This window comes from Cornus florida, unplaced genomic scaffold (assembly GCF_030987335.1).
Source record: "Cornus florida cultivar Cherokee Brave unplaced genomic scaffold, ASM3098733v1 CherokeeBrave_3.0.0_Hap2_Chr01, whole genome shotgun sequence".
NCBI lineage: Eukaryota > Viridiplantae > Streptophyta > Magnoliopsida > Cornales > Cornaceae > Cornus > Cornus florida.
The window spans coordinates 102,170,101-102,190,168 of NW_026775571.1; the positions used below are offsets into that span (position 1 = coordinate 102,170,101).

The following is a 20,068-nucleotide window of genomic DNA, read 5'->3' on the forward strand; positions in this document are numbered from 1 at the left end:
TTTTGACAAAGTCAAAGGGTAACCAGGTCATTTATTTTACATGGTGTTAGGACGTGGTGTTTGTGTAAGAGGAGCAAACGTTTGGGGTCTGATTCATCTGAATAAAAGTTAAAATCAAAATATTTATCTATGTGAAATTTTTACAAATCTCAGGAAGTGTCAGTGTAGTTTACCCTAAAATTAATTATAGAAATTAAGAAGCTGTACAAAGGCCAAGTTGAGAAAGCCCTTTTGAGAGAGAGCAAGTTACAAGTCAAAGACAAGACTAAATTAAAATAGATGGCTAGCCCAGGCAGCAACTAGCTAACCTCTCTCTCTCTCTCTCTCCAAAAGCTTCTTTGCAATGGTTGAATATCTCAACAACTGGTCAAGGCTCTGGCATAACAAACCTATCACCAGTCAAAGCCCTCACCAACCGACCAAGGATTTCGCCGACCCCACCATATGCACGCGCTTGACTTAGCAAACAAGTCTCACCACCGTGACATGCCAGAAACCATCACAGACCACCATGTACACCTATCGCCGACCAGGCCCTCAACCAACGCAGAAATCCCCACCGATTGAAGGCCGAACCGAGCGAATCTTCTCATCGATCCAAAAACCCCCCTTTTATCACTTTTAGGGTTAGCCTTGAATGGAATTGGGGAAGGAAGGTGGCCTTGGTTGTTCAAGGCTGGAAGGGAAGCAAGAAGATCATAATGAAAGTTCCATGAATTCCCACTGATAAAGGAGCTAACTGTGGTATTTGCAGGGACAGAGGATTTATCCATGTCTGAATCACTGACCAGCAAATGTAGGGGACCCAAAGAGCACCAGTTATCATACCAGAAATTGGTATTGCATCCATGATTTGATAAGAGGTTTTTAACAGAGGTCTAATCTGCAGGAGCTTGCACTATTCAAATCATTTAGCACACTTTTAGGAAGGATGGGAATCCAAGACCAGAACATTGAATACTAAAATAAGATGGTTTTAATTATCTGTAAATGACCACCAAATGATAAGGCTTTCCAGGTCCAATGTTTCATGCTGCCAGATATTCTGTCAATGAGGCTATTACAGTCCTCTGCCTTGAGCGTAGTGGAAATCAGGGTGATTCCAAGATTTCTTATAGGAAACTGACATCTTTCAAACCCTAGCAAGGAGAGAATGTTTGATTGAGTGTTGGGATGGACACCTAAGAACAAAACACGACTCTTGGAGTGGTTGATGGTTAGGCCTGAGAGGAGAGTGAACTGGAGCTTGCACATCTCTTTCTGTAAGAGGAAGACTATCTTTTTCTTTGGCCAAACAAATTTCATTCAATATTTAACAACTTGCCTACAATCTGAAAACACACTCACAATCACTTCCTTTGGTAACTTGTCCTCTAAAACAGTATTTACTTTTGTTTTAAGGGTCCATTTACTAAGGAAATGCAGAAGCTTCTGAACATCTTCCACAACTAAAAAAATTGAGCTACCTTTAACATTTAACAACCAAAAATGCGGACTAAGCATCACCTTCGAAAATTCCCTGAAATGGATTCCTGCTGCTATTAAAACAGAGCCAACTCCATCTCTAACTATTATATTAAATAGCCATTTTTTGGACAAGCATCATTTCAGTCTATTGGTATTCTATCGGTTCTACCATAGAAGCTCGATCGGTTTCGGCAAAGAACTTAATCTAGTTCATATTCAAATTGAGCTTCTTTTGGATGCCAAATTACTGATTGAATATAGAATTAGATTTGTGATATTGAATGTAGCTTTTAGGGGTGAGATTTTTGTTGCATATAAGGATGCTAATCAAATCAGTGGGACTTCGAATTTTGGTTTTATCATTTGCTAGAAATTGTGAGATTTGGAGTATAACCAATAAAAATTGACTATGCAGTTTCTTCACCACTGAAGATTGTATATAATTTACATACGAGCTACAATACAATACTGTATACAAGATCATAACAAGTAATACACCACATAGATAATAAGCAAGGTGGAACCACTGAGGTCCTAAGAGAACTCAAGGTGAGGATCCACCCACTATTTTGCTATTTATGCAGTTGGATGGGAAGATTCCATGGCAATGCCACATATACCTTCCTTAGCATCAATGTCTCTTTCCATCATAATAGTGCCCCAAGAATTCTTGTCTAATCAATACTTATTACCATAATCACTTGTCTCATATCCAACTGCTGTAATACCATGGTCTGTCTAATTCAGTCCCACAATCTCCAGGAAGAACACCGCCTGAGTTGAATTGGAGGGCAGATCCACTAGCATCAATGGCAACAGATACAGGCTGGTTGGCCACAACCTTCAACAAAGCTGCCTCACCATTGGCAGGCACGTCTTTATAACCAGTGATCTTTTCTGCTGGGGAGGCTGCCTTCTTAGTTTTACAAGTTGCATCAAGTCCTTCATATGGGTAATTGGCTTCAGTAGTGAGGCCATGGCGCCATGGTTGTCTATTATGAATTCAAAGGCATCATCCATGAGGCCACCCCACGGCCTTGATCTTCACCACTTGTGTCGCAATCCACAAGTTCTTGCTCGGATAATGTGATCAATTTACTGGTTGTGAGCTAGTTAATCCCTTCTATGGTTGCCACTGTTGAAATGCCTAGCAACATCTTTCTCGGATAATGAGATGTTGCTGGGCATTTTCAGCATTGGCAACCATGGAAGGGATTAACTGGCTCACAATTGGTAAATTGATCTTATTATCCGAGAAGAACTTGTGGATTGTGTGACACAAGTGGTGATGATCAAGGCTGTAGCCTGTAGGGGTGGCTTCATGGATGACGCCTTTGAATTCATAATAGACAACCATGGCCTCACTATTGAAGCCAATTACCCATATGAAGGAGTTGATGCAACTTGTAAAACTAACAAAGGCTGCCTCCTTTGCAGCAAGGATTACTGGTTCTGAAGACGTGCCTACCAATAGTGAGGTGGCATTTTGTTGGAGGCTGTGGCCAACCAGCCTGTATCTGTTGCCATTGATGCTAGTGGACCTGCCTTCCAATTCTACTCAAGTGGTGTTTTTACTGGAGATTGTGGGACCAAATCAGACCACGGTGTTGCAGCAGTTGGATAGGGACTAGCGATGATGGTACCAAGTGTTGGTTAGTCCAGAATTCTTGGGGCGATAATGGAAAGAGACATTGATTCTAAGGAAGGCTTATATGGCATTGCCATGGAAACTTCCTATCCAACTTCTTAAATCGCAAAATAGTGGTTGGATCCTCATTTCAAGTTCTCTTAAGACCTTAGTGGTTTCACCTTGCTTTTATCTATGTGGTGTATTACTCGTTCTTGATCTTGTATTGCAGTTGGTATGTATATTAAATACAATCTTCAGTGGTGAAGAATCTCCAGAGTGTTTTTTACCTCTGTTTATGGCTACACTCCAAGTCTCACAATTTCTTGCTAATGATAGAACAAAAAATTCAAGTCCCACATATTACATTAGCACCCTCACAGGCAACAAAAGTCACACACATAAAAGCTATATTGAATGTCAGACATCTGAAAGCTATTGAAGATAAACTAGACTATGGGCCCATTTGGTAAACTGTTTCAGTGTTTATTGTTTAAATAAACATGTTTGATAATGTTTTTTGCTTATAAATTTTCTAAACAGATACTATAGCTAAGCCTTGAAACTGTAAACACCAAAATGATGTTAATGATTTTATGAAGTCACTGTAGCGAAGCATTGTAGCGGGACACTGCGCACTTAAAATTGTTCTCTCATTTATTTCAGTCCTCATGCAAATCCCTCTCTCGATCATTTCCCTTAGTAATCGAAGCCCTGTCTCTCAATTTCCCCCACACACATCTCTCTACTTACCCAACCTCATTCAAGGGTTTCATAGTCACCTGTTCTCCGCCTCTCTGGGGGGGTTTTCATTCATCCTTCACCTTCATGGCAGGTGGCTGATCAGAAGAAATCCACCATTGTTACGACCACCACTCCTCATGAGGTGGTGAATTTGTCTCCTCTGCCACAGGGACCTGCCGGAGTTCCCTTTGAAGTTTGTGAGTCTTAGTTTCTTTCTTTCCCTTTTTTCGGTTAAAGATTATATGATTTGCTTACATTAATGTATTGAGTTTGATGCATTACACGTTTCTTCAGTGATAGGATTCGTACTTTGTGTCTTAATACGAAGTCACTTTTAGATTTTAATGTTCGCTGTTGATTTTTGTGTTGTTAAATTGACTGAAATCAAATTCCTTGAGCATCTTCTTTACACACTCACGTTAATAAATAAATATATATATATATATATATATATATTGATTGAATTATTGATATGAAAAAAAAGAAATTTAAGCTTCTGTTGATTGGATTCTGAAAAATATCTCAAATGTGATAGACTATATAAATTGGATTGATTCTTTTCTCTGAGGTTATTATGATACTTTGATCGATTACATAAAAAATTATTATAGTGTAGCGATCTATATATGGAAGAGCAATTCATTCCATGCATTTCCAGGGAACCATTTTTGGGATTATAGAGAACTACTGAGCATGGGGATTGAAGAGTGCAGAGTGTCCAAAACATACTATATTGTTTCTTCTTGTATTGAGAAGCCCAATTTTTTGGGTCTCTGTTTATTTTGATCTCTTATTGCCAGGACTATTTTACTTTTGGTAACTGTCTACCAAGTTACAGTTTTGAATATGGTTAAGTTCAAACTAGAAGAACGGGAAATGTGCATCCCACTTGGGTATCTATAAGTCAAACTGATCATTGTTTATTTTGCGTGCAAGAGATGGTCAAATGTTATGTTGAAGTTGTGTACCCACTTTTAGTTGCAGATTTGTTCCACATTATTGGTTCTACAATAGCCTTTATAGAGAACACGTATTCAGTTGATGCATTTTTGTGTGTGTGGTTCCTTTTGTTCTTAGCTCAGATATGCAATAATTGTTACTTTGACACGTAATTTTCTCTTTAGAGAGGCACATTCTGTTGGGAAAAGTATTACAATGGCAATTAACTCTCTTCACCTCTGTTATTACACAATCTTCTGTAGTATATATGCTCTGCCATTTCATAATAGTTTATATGTTATTGCACAAACTTCAATTTTTATTTCATTGTAGTTGTATGTTTGCATAGTTTATTTTGGGAAAACTGTTGGTCATGATGGGATATTGCTTGCCATGGCAGCTTGTTATTGTAATTCATATTTAGATGGTGGCAACCTCATTAGAAATTCAGCTAGTGCTATCTCAAAAGCAATTTTGTTCCTTTTCAATTTTGTCTCGGATCAATCATTAGCAGAAGCTCTGAGTTATTATGCATGTACTGCTTGCTTGAGACACACACACACGCACGGCTATGAATTTTGAATAGAGACCTTGAAAACAAGCCAACTTTCTAATCCTTGATGTACATTCTTATTTTGGGCAGGTTATTTGGAGGAGTGTGGTAGCTTCCTCCATTATCAATGAATTCAACTCCTGCAACTCATAGAGATATAACACCTTAAGTTTCTGAAACCCATGTGCCCCAAAATACATTCTCTCATCATCATATCCCTTACGGAGATATAGCCATAACAGATTAGGCTAGTCTTGCCGGGCTTGGAGCAAGGATCAATCAGCAGCACAAAAGATATGGATTCAGTTCCTTGGAGCAAGGATCAATCAGTGGCACAAAAGATAGCACGGGGCATGACCCTCCAGCGGCTTCCCTTTTCATTGCCGAAGATGACGTTGTAGGCATTGAATTTCTCAGAGATGAATTGATAAGTAAGCTATTGGCAGAACAACCGACGCGTGCAGTGATTTCTCTTGTTGGGATGGGTGGATTGGGAAAGACCACTCTTGCAAAGAAAGTTTACGACAACGCAAGAGTGACCCGACATTTTGACTATTGTGCTTGGATCTTTGTCTCTCAGTCATATAAGACGGAGGAGCTTCTCAGAACAATAATAAAGCAGTTCTACGATTCCAGAAAGGAACTCGTTCCTGATGGAATTGACTCAATGGAAAAGGTTAAACTGATTGAAAAGCTAAAGGAATATCTAGAACCCAAGAGGTATGTGATTGTTTTTGATGATGTATGGGAAATAGAAGTTTGGAGTATCATAAAACATGCTTTACCAAAGAACAACAAATGCAGTCGGGTAATCATCACCACTCGAAATGATGATGTTGCCTCTTCTTGCAAAGAATCTCCATTTGATTAGGTCCACCAACTTGAGCCTCTCTCTGAAGACGAGGCTTGGATACTCTTTTGCAAGAAGACATTCCAATTAGACTTTGGAGGTTAATGTCCACCAGACTTTGGAAGAGGTTGCAGAAGAATACTTGACCGAACTAATTCGCAGAAGTTTGATTCTAGTGACTGAGCTAAATTTTGATGAATCGAAATTGATACTTGTTGGGTGCATGAGTTGATCTGTGAGCTCATTGTTTCAAAATCCGAGGAGTTGAGTTTTTGCCAAGCTGTGGAAGATGACTCAAGTTTTGATGGACAATCTCGGCGACTATCATTCCATAACCCTGTTTATGATGGTTTAGAAACCATTGGTAAGCTCCGAATTCGTTCTTGTTTTATTTTAAAAGTGGACAAGGAGTTGCCAAAGCCATTTTTAGGTATGTTGTTCGCAAAATTCAAGCAATTGAAGGTGTTAGATCTTGAAGGTGCTCCTTTCGATAATCTTACTGAAGAGGTTGGAAAGTTATTCCACTTCAAGTCCTCAAGTCTGAGGGATACAATAGTGAAAATCCTTCCAAAGTCCATAGGCAAGCTATACAACTTGGAGACTTTAGATCTGAAATACTCTCTCGTGGATGAGCTACCCTGTGAAATTAGTAAGTTACATAAGCTGCGACACCTTTTGGCCTACGATTCAAACTACAATGTCGATAGCATTATTGATATTAGAAGAGGAGTGAAAGTGCAAGAAGGAATTGGGCATTTAAAGGAACTGCAGAAACTACGTTATGTGGAGGCAAGTCATGAAGGGTTTGAGAAAGTTGGGTATCTCGAGAAAATGGGAGGGCTCTCATAGACTCCATTGAGAAAATGACACCTTATCAGTCTTGTCGTCGGGGCAGTAAGCGAAGATGAGATCCTTGATTTACAATCTATTACATCTCCACCTCAGTGTCTTCGACAGCTCTATTTGCATGGGCGTTTAGGGAAGTTGCCGGATTGGATCCCTAAACTTTAAAATCTAGTCACATTTGGTCTAATTTATTCAGGATTAAGTGATGATCCGATAAAAGCCCTGCAAGTCTTGTCTAATCTGTTATGGTTATATCTCCGTAAGGGATATGATGGTGAGAGATTGTATTTTGGGGCACATGGGTTTCAGAAACTTAAGGTGTTATATCTCTATGAGTTGCAGGAGTTGAATTTTGTTCCTTTTCAATTTTGTCTCGGATCAATCATTAGCAGAAGCTCCGAGTTATTATGCATGTACTGCTTGCTTGAGACACGCACAGAGGTAGGTTATTTGGAGGAGTGTGGTAGCTTCTACATCCCATCTAATAGAGTTCTCTTATTCTTATTTATTTATTACTTTTTCCGTGGGGTATGCCGTTACTGATGGCCTTGTATATTCTTTCTTAATATATATTCCAATTTCATTTAGGACGAAAAGAAAAGAGAGCAGCAATGTAATTATTGGGAGAGTATAATTTCTATGACTTTTATTGAGATTCTTTATTAAGAAATACGTATTTGCAAATCAGTGGCGGATTTTATCTTTTCCTGATTTTCCCTCTTCCCACCTCTCAGATCGATTTTAAAAAATATATATATATTTCTCGCGATTGGTCATACTTAAGAAGTATAGTCAACATGTGCTTCGGCAGTATGGATGCTAAGCTTTAAGAAAATGATGAAGGCCATGCTCATGAAGTATAATTGAAAAATAAGCTTTAGAACATGGTTTGTCGTATGGATGGGTTTGTAATACTCATACACACTTCTATGAATTTGTCGATTTTGATCTATATTTGTCCAGAGGCTGTTCTATGCTACATCAGTAGTCCTATCGAACTTTATCTTCTAGTGTGTTTTTGGGCGGATAAGATTGGTTTATATGCTTCCCCATCATTGTTTTATTTCCCATTCTCTGTTATTTTTTGAACAAAAACCATTCAAAAAAAATACTCTCATTCCTCAATCAAATTGAGAATCGGGGCTTCATTAGAATGGCTAGTTCTTTCTTTTTATTACAGGCAATTTGTATTTGGCTAAACTGTCCACAAAAAATGGCTATTTCAGTGGCACTGCATTGCGCGAGCAGTAGCTAGCTCATACTGAAAGAGGATCATGTAGGGGGTGTTTCATAATAGAATTTAAAACCCACAAAGGGTACCTGCCCCGATTAGTAATTAATATTTAAATTTCTTAAGATAATTCTAAATTTTAACAACATCAATGATTATTAAATATTTGACTATACTACCAAAAAAAAAAAAAAAAAAAATTATGAAAATTTTCTTAAATTTATTAAGTTTGAATTGTCTTTTTTTTTTTATTACTTTTTTTATTTTATTTATTTATTTATTTAAATATGCATATCGGGGCATCTTGAACCCACCCCAACTCTGATGCGGGCTGCCCCGAACTGGGATTGAAAAAAGATTTTCATTCGTGGGACGATTTTGTAAAAAGGGTGCCTATCCCGCCCCCGCACCATTGACATCCCTAGAATTTTTTTTTTTTTGTTGACATCCCTAGAATTTTTTTTTTTGTTGGATAATCCGGGTATCCGAGGCTTCGCCCTGACTAATTTCCGAGGACCCAGGAAGGGTGCCTCCCGACCGTAAGTCGTTGAGTATGACATCGCTAGATATTGCCATCAAGTAAACTCATGAAACTGATTCTGTGCATTCTTTGATTATCCTTTTGTCCTTGAAGATCAGTTTGAACCACCAATCCATCCATGATAAATTCATGTGCTAAAATGTTGTTGTTTGGGAAGAAGAAGAATTTCCACCATTTAAAGTCGCATATATCAAAACCTATAATAAGTCTCACTTGAGTCGATTTTCTATTCAGTGGTATCCTACAAGCGGCTCAGGAGCAAGCCAGGAAAAATAAATTTCAGCTAGAAACACAAACAAAATACACACAATACAACAAAAACTTACCTCATACATATTTATATTATAAAATATTCTGTGTTTGTCTCACAAAACAAGGACTATTGAATAAGTTTCTGTCTGGTTGTCCAAGTCATTACAGTTTTCCCGGCAAACTGGAGAATTATGCCTTTGAAATCATAGTGAGAACTCAATTTGAGATAGATGGTGAGGAAGCAATAGGAATGTAGTTGTATACATTGAAGTTGAAGCAGCGTCTACGGAACCAAACATTAGTTGTCTGTGTCATACATAACTTACCGGGCTCTCTCAGGAACTTGATCCCTCGCCACAAGATTCAAATCATAGTGGGAACTCAATTTGAGAGAACACAATTGGAATGCAGTTCATGTATATATATACCTATATCTATCCAAGGACCATAGTGTGCCTACTCATTCACATTATCATTATTCATAGCCGCAACATTTACTCCGCAATATTCAGTTAGTAAACAATGGGTTTTACACTCAATTGGAAGCTAATTTGTGCAACTTTGTTAATTTTGGGGATGGGAATTTCTGAAGTCACATCCCGCACCCTGACTGAAGTGTCCATGATTGACAGACATGAGCAATGGATGGTTCGTTATGGAAGAGTTTACAAGGACAATGTAGAAAAAGAACTGCGCTTTCAAATCTTCAAGGACAATATGGAGTTCATCGAATCTTTCAACAATGCTGGTACCGAGTCTTACAAGCTAGGCATCAATGAATTTGCTGACCTAACTAATGAGGAGTTTCAGGCTTCTCGTAATGGTTTCAAGATGTCCTCCAATTTGAAGTCATCTAAAACGACTTCGTTTAGGTATGAAAATGTGACTACAGTTCCAGCTAGCATGGATTGGAGAAAGAAAGGAGCAGTTACTCCCATTAAGGATCAGGGTCAATGTGGTAAGGCACAACACCTTCCTTTTGCTAATCGACAATTACATTTTTATATATACAATTACTTGTTTATATCCTTTTGACTAACTTAAAACATATGTTATAATACAATTCATAAAAAAATGCAGGATGTTGCTGGGCATTTTCAGCAGTGGCAGCCATGGAAGGGATTAACCAGCTCACAACAGGTAAATTGATCTCATTATCTGAGCAAGAACTCGTGGACTGCGACACAAGTGTAGATCAAGGTTGTGAGGGTGGCCTAATGGATGATGCCTTTGAATTCATAATACAAAACAATGGACTCACTACTGAAGCCAATTATCCATATGAAGGAGTTGATGCAACTTGTAAAACTAAGAAAGCAGCTGCAGCAAAGATTACCGGCTATGAAGATGTGCCTGCCAATAGTGAGGCGGCATTGTTGAAGGCTGTGGCCAACCAACCCGTATCTGTTGCCATTGATGCTAGTGGATCTGACTTCCAATTCTACTCAAGTGGCGTTTTTACTGGAGCTTGCGGGACTGAATTAGACCATGGCGTTACGGCAGTTGGATATGGGACAAGTGCTGATGGTACCAAGTATTGGCTAGTCAAGAATTCGTGGGGTACTAGCTGGGGCGATAGTGGATATATTATGATGGAAAGAGACATTGCTGCTAAGGAAGGCATTTGTGGCATTGCCATGGAATCTTCCTATCCGACTGCTTAAATAGCAAAATAGTGGGTGGATCCTCGATCGTCTTGAGTTCTCTTAGGAACTCAGTGGTTTCACCTTGCTTACTATCTATGCTGTGTATTACTCGTTCTGGATCTTGTAGTGCAGTTCCTATGTAAATTAAATACACCATTCTGTGGTGAAGAAACTGCATAATATATTTTTCTTGTGTTTATGGTTATACTCAACTCTCCTAGTCTCACCATTAATTTCCTGCAAATGATAAAATAAGCCCCACTAGTTAGATCAGCATCCTCATATGCAGCTAGAATCACAACCCTATAAGTTGTATTTAATATAACACATCTAAATGCTATATATCAGTAATTTGGCATTCAAAAGAAACTCAATTTTGAAGATGAACTAGACTAAAATACCAATAAACTGAATTGATGCTAGTCCACATAAATTTGGCTACCTTTGACAATCGTGTGAATTTCTTGAGCAATATAGACATTTGGTGTTTGGATGTCTTGTGCAAATTGAATTTATCATTTTCACCCTGTTGATTGTTTTCATAGCTTTTTGCCCATTTTATGACTTAAAGTGTGTTTTTCATTACAATCTTGCACAAATTACTATTATTAGAACCACCACTTCTTGCACAAATTTCGTAAGTAATATACACATTGGTTATGTACTTTTGATTCATGTTGATGTTGCCTCTTCTTGCAAAGAATCTCCATTTGATTACGTCCACCAACTTGAGCCTCTCTCTGAAGACGAGGCGTGGGAACTCTTTTGCAAGAAGACATTCCAATTAGACTTTGGAGGTTAATGTCCACCAGAATTGAAGGAATTTTCTCTTAAAATTCTTGGCTAGTGTGAAGACTTGCCTAGTGTGAAGAATTGCACTTGCAATTGTGGCCATAGCTGGATTGTTATCAACCAAAAAAACAGATTGTATCTAAATGGGAAAAGTTGTACAATAGCCTTGGTTTTGAGTTACAAAGGAATGCACATCTTACAAGTATTACAAAAGTCATATTTGCTCAGTTATCACAATCTTCCTTGCTGCCTGAAATCTTGTTTCTTGTACTTAGCATAATACCAGAAGACTTCTCTATTTGTAGTGGAAGATTGATATGGTTGTGGATAGTTGAGGGGTTTGTAAAACCAGAAAAAGGAAAAACTTTGGAAAAGGTTGCAGAAGAATATTTGACCGAACTAATTCGCAGAAGTTTGATTCAAGTGACTGAGCTAAATTTTGATGAATCGAAAATTGATACTTGTTGGGTGCATGACTTGCTCTGTGAGCTCATTGTTTTAAAATCCGAGGAGTTGAGTTTTTGCCAAGTTGTGGAAGATGACTCAAGTTTTGATGGACAACCTCGGCGACTATCATTCCATAACCCTGTTTATGATGTTTTAGAAACCATTGGTAAGCTCCGAATTCGTTCTTGTTTTATTTTAAAAGTGGACGAGGAGTTGCCAAAGCCATTTTTAGGTACGTTGTTCGCAAAATTCAAGCTATTGAAGGTGTTAGATCTTGAAGGTGCTCCTCTCGATAATCTTCCTAAAGAGGTTGGAAAGTTATTCCACTTGAAGTCCTTAAGTCTGAGGGATACAATAGTGAAAATCCTTCCAAAGTCCATAGGCAAGCTATACAACTTGGAGACTTTAGATATGAAATACTCTCTCGTGGATGAGCTACCCTGTGAAATTAGTAAGTTACATAAGTTGCGACACCTTTTGGCCTACGATTCGAACTACAATGTTGATAGCATTATTGATATTAGAAGAGGAGTGAAAGTGCAAAAGGGAATTGGGCATTTAAAGGAACTGCAGAAACTACGTAATGTGGAGGCAAGTCATGAAGGGTTTGACCAAATAATTAGAGAGCTGGAAAATCTGAGGGAGTTGAGAAAGTTGGGTATCAGAAAGTTGAGAAGAGAAAATGGGAGGGCTCTCATAGACTCCATTGAGAAAATGACACATTTTCAGTCTCGACGTCGGGGCAGTAAGCGAAGATGATATCCTGGATTTACAATCCATTACATCTCCACCTCAGTGTCTTTGACAGCTCTACTTGCATGGGTGTTTGGGGAAGTTGCCGGATTGGATCCCTAAACTTCAAAATCTAGTCACATTTGGTCTAATTTATTTAGGATTAAGTGATGATTCGATAAAAGCCCTGTAAGTCTTGCCTAATCTGTTATGGCTATATCTCCGTAAGGAATATGATGGTGAGAGAATGTATTTTGGGGCACATGGGTTTCAGAAACTTAAGGTGTTATATCTCTATGAGTTGCAGGAATTGAATTTTGTTCCTTTTCAATTTTGTCTCGGATCAATCATTATCAGAAGCTCCGAGTTAATTATGCATGTACAGCTTGCTTGAGACACACACACACACACAAGCAGGTTATTTGGAGGAGTGTGGTAGCTTCTACATCCCATCTAATAGAGAGTTCTCTTATTCTTATTTATTTATTACTTTTTCCGTGGGGTATGCCGTTACTCATTGCCTTGCATATTCTTTCTTAATTTATATTCCAATTTCATTTAGGACGAAAAGAAAAGAGAGCAGCAATGTAATTATTGAGAGAGTATAATTTCTATGACTTTTATTGAGATTCTTTATTCATAGAAGTTTTGAAAGATGCTCATTTTATTCAAAATACGTATTTGCAAATCAGTGGCGGATTTTTTCTTTTCCTGGTTTTCCCTTTTCCCACCTCTCAGATCGGTTTTAAAAAAAATATATTTATTTCTCTCGATTGGTCATAATTAATAAGTATAGTCAACATGTGCTTCGGCAGCATGGATGCTAAACTTTAAGAAAAAAATGAAGGCCATGCTCATGAAGTATAATTGAAAAATAAGCTTTAGAACATGGTTTGTCGTATGGATGGGTTTGTAATACTGATACACACTTTTATAAATTTGTCGATTTTGACCTATATTCGTCCAGAGGCTGTTCTATGCTACATGAGTAGTCCTACCGACCTTTATCTTCTAGTGTGTTTGTGAGCGGATAAGACTGGTTTATATGCTTCCCCATCGTTGTTTTATTTCCCATTTTCTGTTATTGTATTCTCATTCTTCAAGCAAATTGAGAATCGGGGCTTCATTAGAATGGCTAGTTCTTCCTTTTTATTACAAGCAATTTGTATTGGCTAAACTGTCCACAAAAACAATGGCTATTTCAGTGGCACTGCATTGCGCGAGCAGTACCTAGATAATACTGAAATACGATCATGTAGGGGTTTCAGAATAGAATTTAAAACCCGGAAAATATTTAAATTTCTTAAGATAATTTTAAATTTTAACAACATTAATGATTATTAAATATTTGACTATACTACCAAAAAAAAAAAAAAAATTATGAAAATTTTCTTAAATTTATTAAGTTTGAATTGTCTTTTTTTTTTTTATTACTTTTTTATTTTATTTTATTTTATTTATTTATTTAAATATGCATATCGGGGCATCTTGAACCCACCCCAACTCTGATGCGGGCTGCCCCGAACTGGGATTGAAAAAAGATTTTCATTCGTGGGACGATTTTGGAAAAAGGGTGCCTGTCCTGCCCCTGCACCATTGACATCCCTAGAATTTTTTTTGTTGTTGGATAATCCAAGTATCCGAAGCTTCGCCCTGACTAATTTCCGAGGACCCAAGAAGGGTGCCTCCCGACCATAAGTCGCTGAGTATGACATCGCTAGATATTGCCATGAAGTAAACTCATGAAACTGATTCTGTGCATTCTTTGCTTATCCTTTTGTCCTTGAAGATCAGTTTGAACCACCAATCCATCCATGATAAATTCATGTGCTAAAATGTTGTTGTTTGGAAAGAAGAAGAATTTCCACCATTTAAAGTCGCATATATCAAAACCTATAATAAGTCTCACTTGAGTCGATTTTCTATTCAGTGGTATCCTACAAGCGGCTCAGGAACAAGCCAGGAAAAATAAATTTCAGCTAGAAACACAAACAAAATACACACAATACAACAAAAACTTACCTCATACATATTTATATTATAAAATATTCTGTGTTTGTCTCACAAAACAAGGACTATTGAATAAGTTTCTGTCTGGTTGTCCAAGTCATTACAGTTTTCCCGGCAAACTGGAGAATTATGCCTTTGAAATCATAGTGGGAACTCAATTTGAGATAGTTGGTGAGGAAGCAATAGGAATGTAGTTGTATACATTGAAGTTGAAGCAGCGTCTACGGAACCAAACATTAGTTGTCTGTGTCATACATAACTTACCGGGCTCTCTCAGGAACTTGATCCCTCGCCGCAAGATTCAAATCATGGTGGGAACTCAATTTGAGAGAACACAATTGGAATGCAGTTCATGTATATATATACCTATATCTATCCAAGGACCATAGTGTGCCTACTCATTCACATTATCATTATTCATAGCCGCAACATTTACTCCGCAATATTCAGTTAGTAAACAATGGGTTTTACACTCAATTGGAAGCTAATTTGTGCAACTTTGTTAATTTTGGGGATGGGAATTTCTGAAGTCACATCCCGCACCCTGACTGAAGTGTCCATGATTGACAGACATGAGCAATGGATGGTTCGTTATGGAAGAGTTTACAAGGACAATGTAGAAAAAGAACTGCGCTTTCAAATCTTCAAGGACAATATGGAGTTCATCGAATCTTTCAACAATGCTGGTACCAAGTCTTACAAGCTAGGCATCAATGAATTTGCTGACCTAACTAATGAGGAGTTTCAGGCTTCTCGTAATGGTTTCAAGATGTCCTCCAATTTGAAGTCATCTAAAACAACGTCGTTTAGGTATGAAAATGTGACTGCAGTTCCAGCTAGCATGGATTGGAGAAAGAAAGGAGCAGTTACTCCCATTAAGGATCAGGGTCAATGTGGTAAGGCACAACACCTTCCTTTTGCTAATCGGCAATTACATTTTTATATATACAATTACTTGTTTATATCCTTTTGACTAACTTAAAACATATGTTATAATACAATTCATAAAAAAATGCAGGATGTTGCTGGGCATTTTCAGCAGTGGCAGCCATGGAAGGGATTAACCAGCTCACAACAGGTAAATTGATCTCATTATCTGAGCAAGAACTCGTGGACTGCGACACAAGTGTAGATCAAGGTTGTGAGGGTGGCCTAATGGATGATGCCTTTGAATTCATAATACAAAACAATGGCCTCACTACTGAAGCCAATTATCCATATGAAGGAGTTGATTCAACTTGTAAAACCAAGAAAGCAGCTGCAGCAAAGATTACCGGCTATGAAGATGTGCCTGCCAATAGTGAGGCGGCATTGTTGAAGGCTGTGGCCAACCAACCCGTATCTGTTGCCATTGATGCTAGTGGATCTGACTTCCAATTCTACTCAAGTGGCGTTTTTACTGGAGCTTGCGGGACTGAATTAGACCATGGCGTTACGGCAGTTGGATATGGGACAAGTGCTGATGGTACCAAGTATTGGCTAGTCAAGAATTCGTGGGGTACTAGCTGGGGCGATAGTGGATATATTATGATGGAAAGAGACATTGCTGCTAAGGAAGGCATTTGTGGCATTGCCATGGAATCTTCCTATCCAACTGCTTAAATAGCAAAATAGTGGGTGGATCCTCAATCATCTTGAGTTCTCTTAGGAACTCAGTGGTTTCACCTTGCTTACTATCTATGTTGTGTATTACTTGTTCTTGATCTTGTATTGCAGTTCCTATGTAAATTAAATACACCATGCAGTGGTGAAGAAACTGCGTAATATATTTTTCTTGTGTTTATGGTTATACTCAACTCTCCTAGTCTCACCATTAATTTCTTGCAAATGATAAATAAGCCCCACTAGTTAGATTAGCATCCTCATATGCAGCAAGAATCACGACCCTAAAAGTTATATTTAATATCATACATCTAAATGCTTTATATAATCAGTAATTTGGCATTCAAAAGAAGCTCAATTTTGAAGATAAACTAGACTAAGTTCTTTGCCTAAACTGGTTGAGCTTCTCTGAAATAGAACTGATAAAATACCAATAAACTGAAATGATTTGGCTACCTTTGACAATCGTGTGAATTTCTTGTGCAATATACACATTTTGTGTTTGGATGTCTTGTGCAAATTGAATTTATCATTTTCACTCTGTTGATTGTTTTCATGGCTTTTTGCCGATTTTATGACTTGGAAGTGTGTTTTATGACTTAAAGTGTGTTTTTCATTACAATCTTGCACAAATTACTTCCATTAGAACCAACACTTCTTGCACAAATTTCATGAGCAATATACACATTGGGTGTATAATATATTGTAAGGCATTTTCCTTTCATTAATATATATATATATATATATATATATATATATATATATATATATATACATTGTTTTTAAAAATTTTGATTCATGTTTTTGTAATATTACGCAAAGGAAAAAGTACTTTATTGAGAACAGAAAGAAAGGTGTCCATATGTAATTTGATTGAAATGTCTTGTACAGTACAGTACATACAGAAGAAGCGTGACTTCTTAGAGTCTTACTATACCATATCTAAAAACAAGTGTGAGTGAATCAGATCTCAGAGACCATGATGATCATTCTCAACCGTCGATTCATCCGATTGCGTAGGGGTCATCATCCCTTGGATCCCAGCATTGAAGCCCGATTCCTTCACGTTCCATGCTGACCGTTCGATGTGATCATAACCCGTCGAATCCGTCGGACGAATGTGCGGGAAGGGCAATGGCAGTCCATGAACCACGATCTTGAGGTTGTGCATGAAATCAAACCTCTTGATCTTCACGTAGTTGATCCTCATCGGCGCCAACGGACCTCCGCCGCTCGCTGTGGTCACCACCAGCTTCTGCCCTAGTTCCAAAGTTGGCAACTCCGTCGCCGCAGGCAAACTGAGCAAATCAGAGGCCTTCAACATCCTGTTCGGCACAATATGGAACCTCAAATCGGAGATGTACTCGTGTCCGCCGGCAAAGATCGACGCGTCGTCAAGCGCGAACACAGTCATCGTCCGAAGATCCAGTAGCTCGGCGTACTTCACTCTCAGAGCGAGAGCGAGTACGCTGTAGCCGCCGACCTGTAATCGGAGCATGGCGTCCTTTAGCATCAGGCGCATCATAAAGAACGCCTCCACCGGCGGCGGCGGAGGGAATGAGAGAGAAGTCATGCGCTCGACGTGGCACGAGAACGGCAACAGGTGAGAGATGAAGCCTTGGATGCCGTGAACGACGACGAGGCCGTTGTTGAAGAGATCCGGACGAGTGACCTCGACGCCGCCGACGAAGATCTTGGAGGAATTTTTGTCTGACATGATGGTGAGGCATCGGCCAGGGGCTAGGGTTTCGAGCTTGGTGCCGAATGCTAGCTTGCTCAGGAAGTGGACAGGGTAGAGGCCTGGGATGGTGTGTTCTTGGAGGAGGAGGGGAACGGAGCAGGAAGGGCAGGTGAGGAGCGAGGAGTCGGTGGGGGCGAAGATGGTGGCGGGGCCTCGCCATGTGGTGGAGGTGGAGAGAGAGGAGGCGGCGGAGGCGAGTTCTTGGAAACCGAGATTGGTGAGAACCGGGCCGAAGAGAGAGGATAGAAACGCGTGTTCCTGAAACGCAGATGACGGAGATGAAGCTGGCGAACAGGCTTCTTCAGTGGCGAGGACGATCCTCGTCGAGATGAGGATGGAGGTTAGGATGAGTAGTTGCAGAGTAGTAGCCATGAGTGAGGAGGATTCTGTTGTAGAGAGAGAAACTTCTAGAGAGAGAGAGAACGAATTGATCACATGGACCTGGCCTTTGTGCTGTTATAAAACAGAGTCGAAACAAGCAGTTAATGATTTTGGCGGGAGAATCTGTTAACTGATGTAGCGTTATGACGAAAATGTCCTTGATGGACAGCTGTAAGATTAGTCACCGTAACGTTGCAATTACTGAATTGCCCCGAATATGGAGCTTGAGTTTGGGTAATTGGGCCGAAATCACTTATGGGCTTTGATCTTTATAAAGCTTCACCTGCGTCAGGATATAGCTTTGTATTGGTCCATCTTAGTTGGGCCCAATTACTACATTGGGCTAACAATGGACAATTCTTGGAAAAATATGAAGCTAACACTTGGCAATAGCACACAATACACACTATGCATCTATTTCAGGTGAGTCAGGTGGCCAAAGTACCACCAAGGACACATTTAATCAGAATTCTAGGAAGAATCAATCCGTTAAATTATTATATAGTCCGAATCAATCAGAATTTATCACACAAGTAAAAAAATTGAATAAAATAATCATATATATTTACATGACGAATTGTGATTGATTCGAATTATGTAGTTTCAGATTATTTAATAATTCCTCTAATAGATTATGTAAAAAAAAAATTAGAATATTTTGGAAAAGGACACTCACAAATTGAATGGTGAAAAAAATATGGTTGTTTGGGTAGAGCCAAGATGCAAAATGCACAATCACGTGTATACAATATGAAGATATATAGGTAGCTACAAGCCTATAGCGACATGTCTGGCTTTAGACCGTGTATTCTGGGCTATAAGATAACATGGTTGTCTTTTACATCGATATTTAATTCTTAAGAATGTGACGTGGCACAAATACCATTTTCTTAAGAAAAAATATCCAATGGTAGACGACCCACAGTCAATAATGGCAGACAGATAAAGTCAATGGATACAATCTTTATTGGATACCCCCATGTGAGGAACAGAGACGCTTGCTTTCAACTTCAAAATTATAATTTCACTCCAACATCGTCACAATTTCAAATCTTTAATTATTTGATTTAATCTTTTCATATACATAAAAATAAAAAATTCCAAGAACATAAAAGTTTAATTTTTGGTTTGAAAAAAAACTCTCAAAATTTAAATTATGCAAATAAAATTATAATATTTATTCAGTTTCAAAATAAATATTCACTTTTTTTACTTTAACAATTTTAAAATAATTGTCACATTTAAAAAGTAAATATATTATATATATATTTTAAATATTCTTATAAAAAAAACCATATGAACTCACCAGATGTAAAATTGATAATTTCGAAATACAATTTAAATAGGACACATGAAGTACTTTAATTTGCCAATAAAGTTATAAGAAAAAAAAATATAAATTTGAATAACCTTATGATCTTAAATGAAGTTCGTTATATTATTCTTTTTTAAACAATTAAATGTCGGACTTAATATTTATACATGATCATAATTTTTTTTTAATACACCGTTAATGCAACCAGCGTAATAAAAATTTTCTCTGGCCAAACTATCGACCTAGTCAAATAAAAATGGGTGATTTTTGTGTTCCATTTATCTAATTTGCCGCGAATTAAAGACAGTTAGGCATCAACCGTCAGGTCCGTCACTATCTCTCAACGGTTTGC

General features: G+C 38.2%; 4 protein-coding genes and 2 pseudogenes across 4 annotated transcripts; 4 read left to right on the forward strand and 2 right to left on the reverse strand.

The window, feature by feature from the left end:
- Window positions 1–2,043: 2,043 nt before the first annotated feature.
- Window positions 2,044–2,487, reverse strand: LOC132279239 (vignain-like; annotated as a pseudogene).
- On the forward strand, window positions 2,346–3,923 carry LOC132309971 (vignain-like; annotated as a pseudogene).
- A 1,230-nt stretch (window positions 3,924–5,153) lies between these two features.
- Window positions 5,154–7,029, forward strand: LOC132279249 (probable disease resistance protein At1g58390). Its single transcript, XM_059781183.1, has 3 exons — window positions 5,154–5,186; window positions 5,578–6,138; window positions 6,409–7,029. The coding sequence occupies exons 1-3, from the start codon at window positions 5,154–5,156 to the stop codon at window positions 7,027–7,029; spliced, it is 1,215 nt and encodes a 404-aa protein (XP_059637166.1).
- A 1,491-nt stretch (window positions 7,030–8,520) lies between these two features.
- On the forward strand, window positions 8,521–10,840 carry LOC132309962 (senescence-specific cysteine protease SAG39-like). The gene is made up of 2 exons (XM_059808213.1): window positions 8,521–10,008; window positions 10,131–10,840. Exons 1-2 carry the CDS (start codon window positions 9,573–9,575, stop codon window positions 10,712–10,714), a joined length of 1,020 nt encoding a protein of 339 aa, XP_059664196.1. The 5' UTR covers window positions 8,521–9,572; the 3' UTR covers window positions 10,715–10,840.
- Window positions 10,841–15,076: 4,236 nt separating this feature from the next.
- LOC132311688 (senescence-specific cysteine protease SAG39-like) lies at window positions 15,077–16,418 on the forward strand. Its single transcript, XM_059809764.1, has 2 exons — window positions 15,077–15,573; window positions 15,696–16,418. Exons 1-2 carry the CDS (start codon window positions 15,138–15,140, stop codon window positions 16,277–16,279), a joined length of 1,020 nt encoding a protein of 339 aa, XP_059665747.1. The 5' UTR covers window positions 15,077–15,137; the 3' UTR covers window positions 16,280–16,418.
- Window positions 16,419–17,205: 787 nt separating this feature from the next.
- Window positions 17,206–18,392, reverse strand: LOC132279258 (fasciclin-like arabinogalactan protein 21). Its single transcript, XM_059781191.1, has one exon. It carries the CDS (start codon window positions 18,390–18,392, stop codon window positions 17,250–17,252), a length of 1,143 nt encoding a protein of 380 aa, XP_059637174.1. The 3' UTR covers window positions 17,206–17,249.
- Window positions 18,393–20,068: the final 1,676 nt, after the last annotated feature.

What these genes read in the sequence shown, in the direction of transcription:
- LOC132279249 (XM_059781183.1), top strand. Translation starts at nt 5,154, where the DNA reads ATGGGATATTGCTTGCCATGGCAGCTTGTTATT. An exon ending in TGCCATGGCAGCTTGTTATT is followed by an intron (nt 5,187 to 5,577) that starts GTAATTCATATT and finishes ATAACAGATTAG; the next exon opens with GCTAGTCTTGCCGGGCTTGG. An exon ending in AGAACAACAAATGCAGTCGG is followed by an intron (nt 6,139 to 6,408) that starts GTAATCATCACC and finishes TGGGTGCATGAG; the next exon opens with TTGATCTGTGAGCTCATTGT.
- LOC132309962 (XM_059808213.1), top strand. Translation starts at nt 9,573, where the DNA reads ATGGGTTTTACACTCAATTGGAAGCTAATTTGTGCAACTTTGTTAATT. An exon ending in TAAGGATCAGGGTCAATGTG is followed by an intron (nt 10,009 to 10,130) that starts GTAAGGCACAAC and finishes AAAAAAATGCAG; the next exon opens with GATGTTGCTGGGCATTTTCA.
- LOC132311688 (XM_059809764.1), top strand. Translation starts at nt 15,138, where the DNA reads ATGGGTTTTACACTCAATTGGAAGCTAATTTGTGCAACTTTGTTAATT. An exon ending in TAAGGATCAGGGTCAATGTG is followed by an intron (nt 15,574 to 15,695) that starts GTAAGGCACAAC and finishes AAAAAAATGCAG; the next exon opens with GATGTTGCTGGGCATTTTCA.
- LOC132279258 (XM_059781191.1), bottom strand. Translation starts at nt 18,392, where the DNA reads ATGGCTACTACTCTGCAACTACTCATCCTAACCTCCATCCTCATCTCG.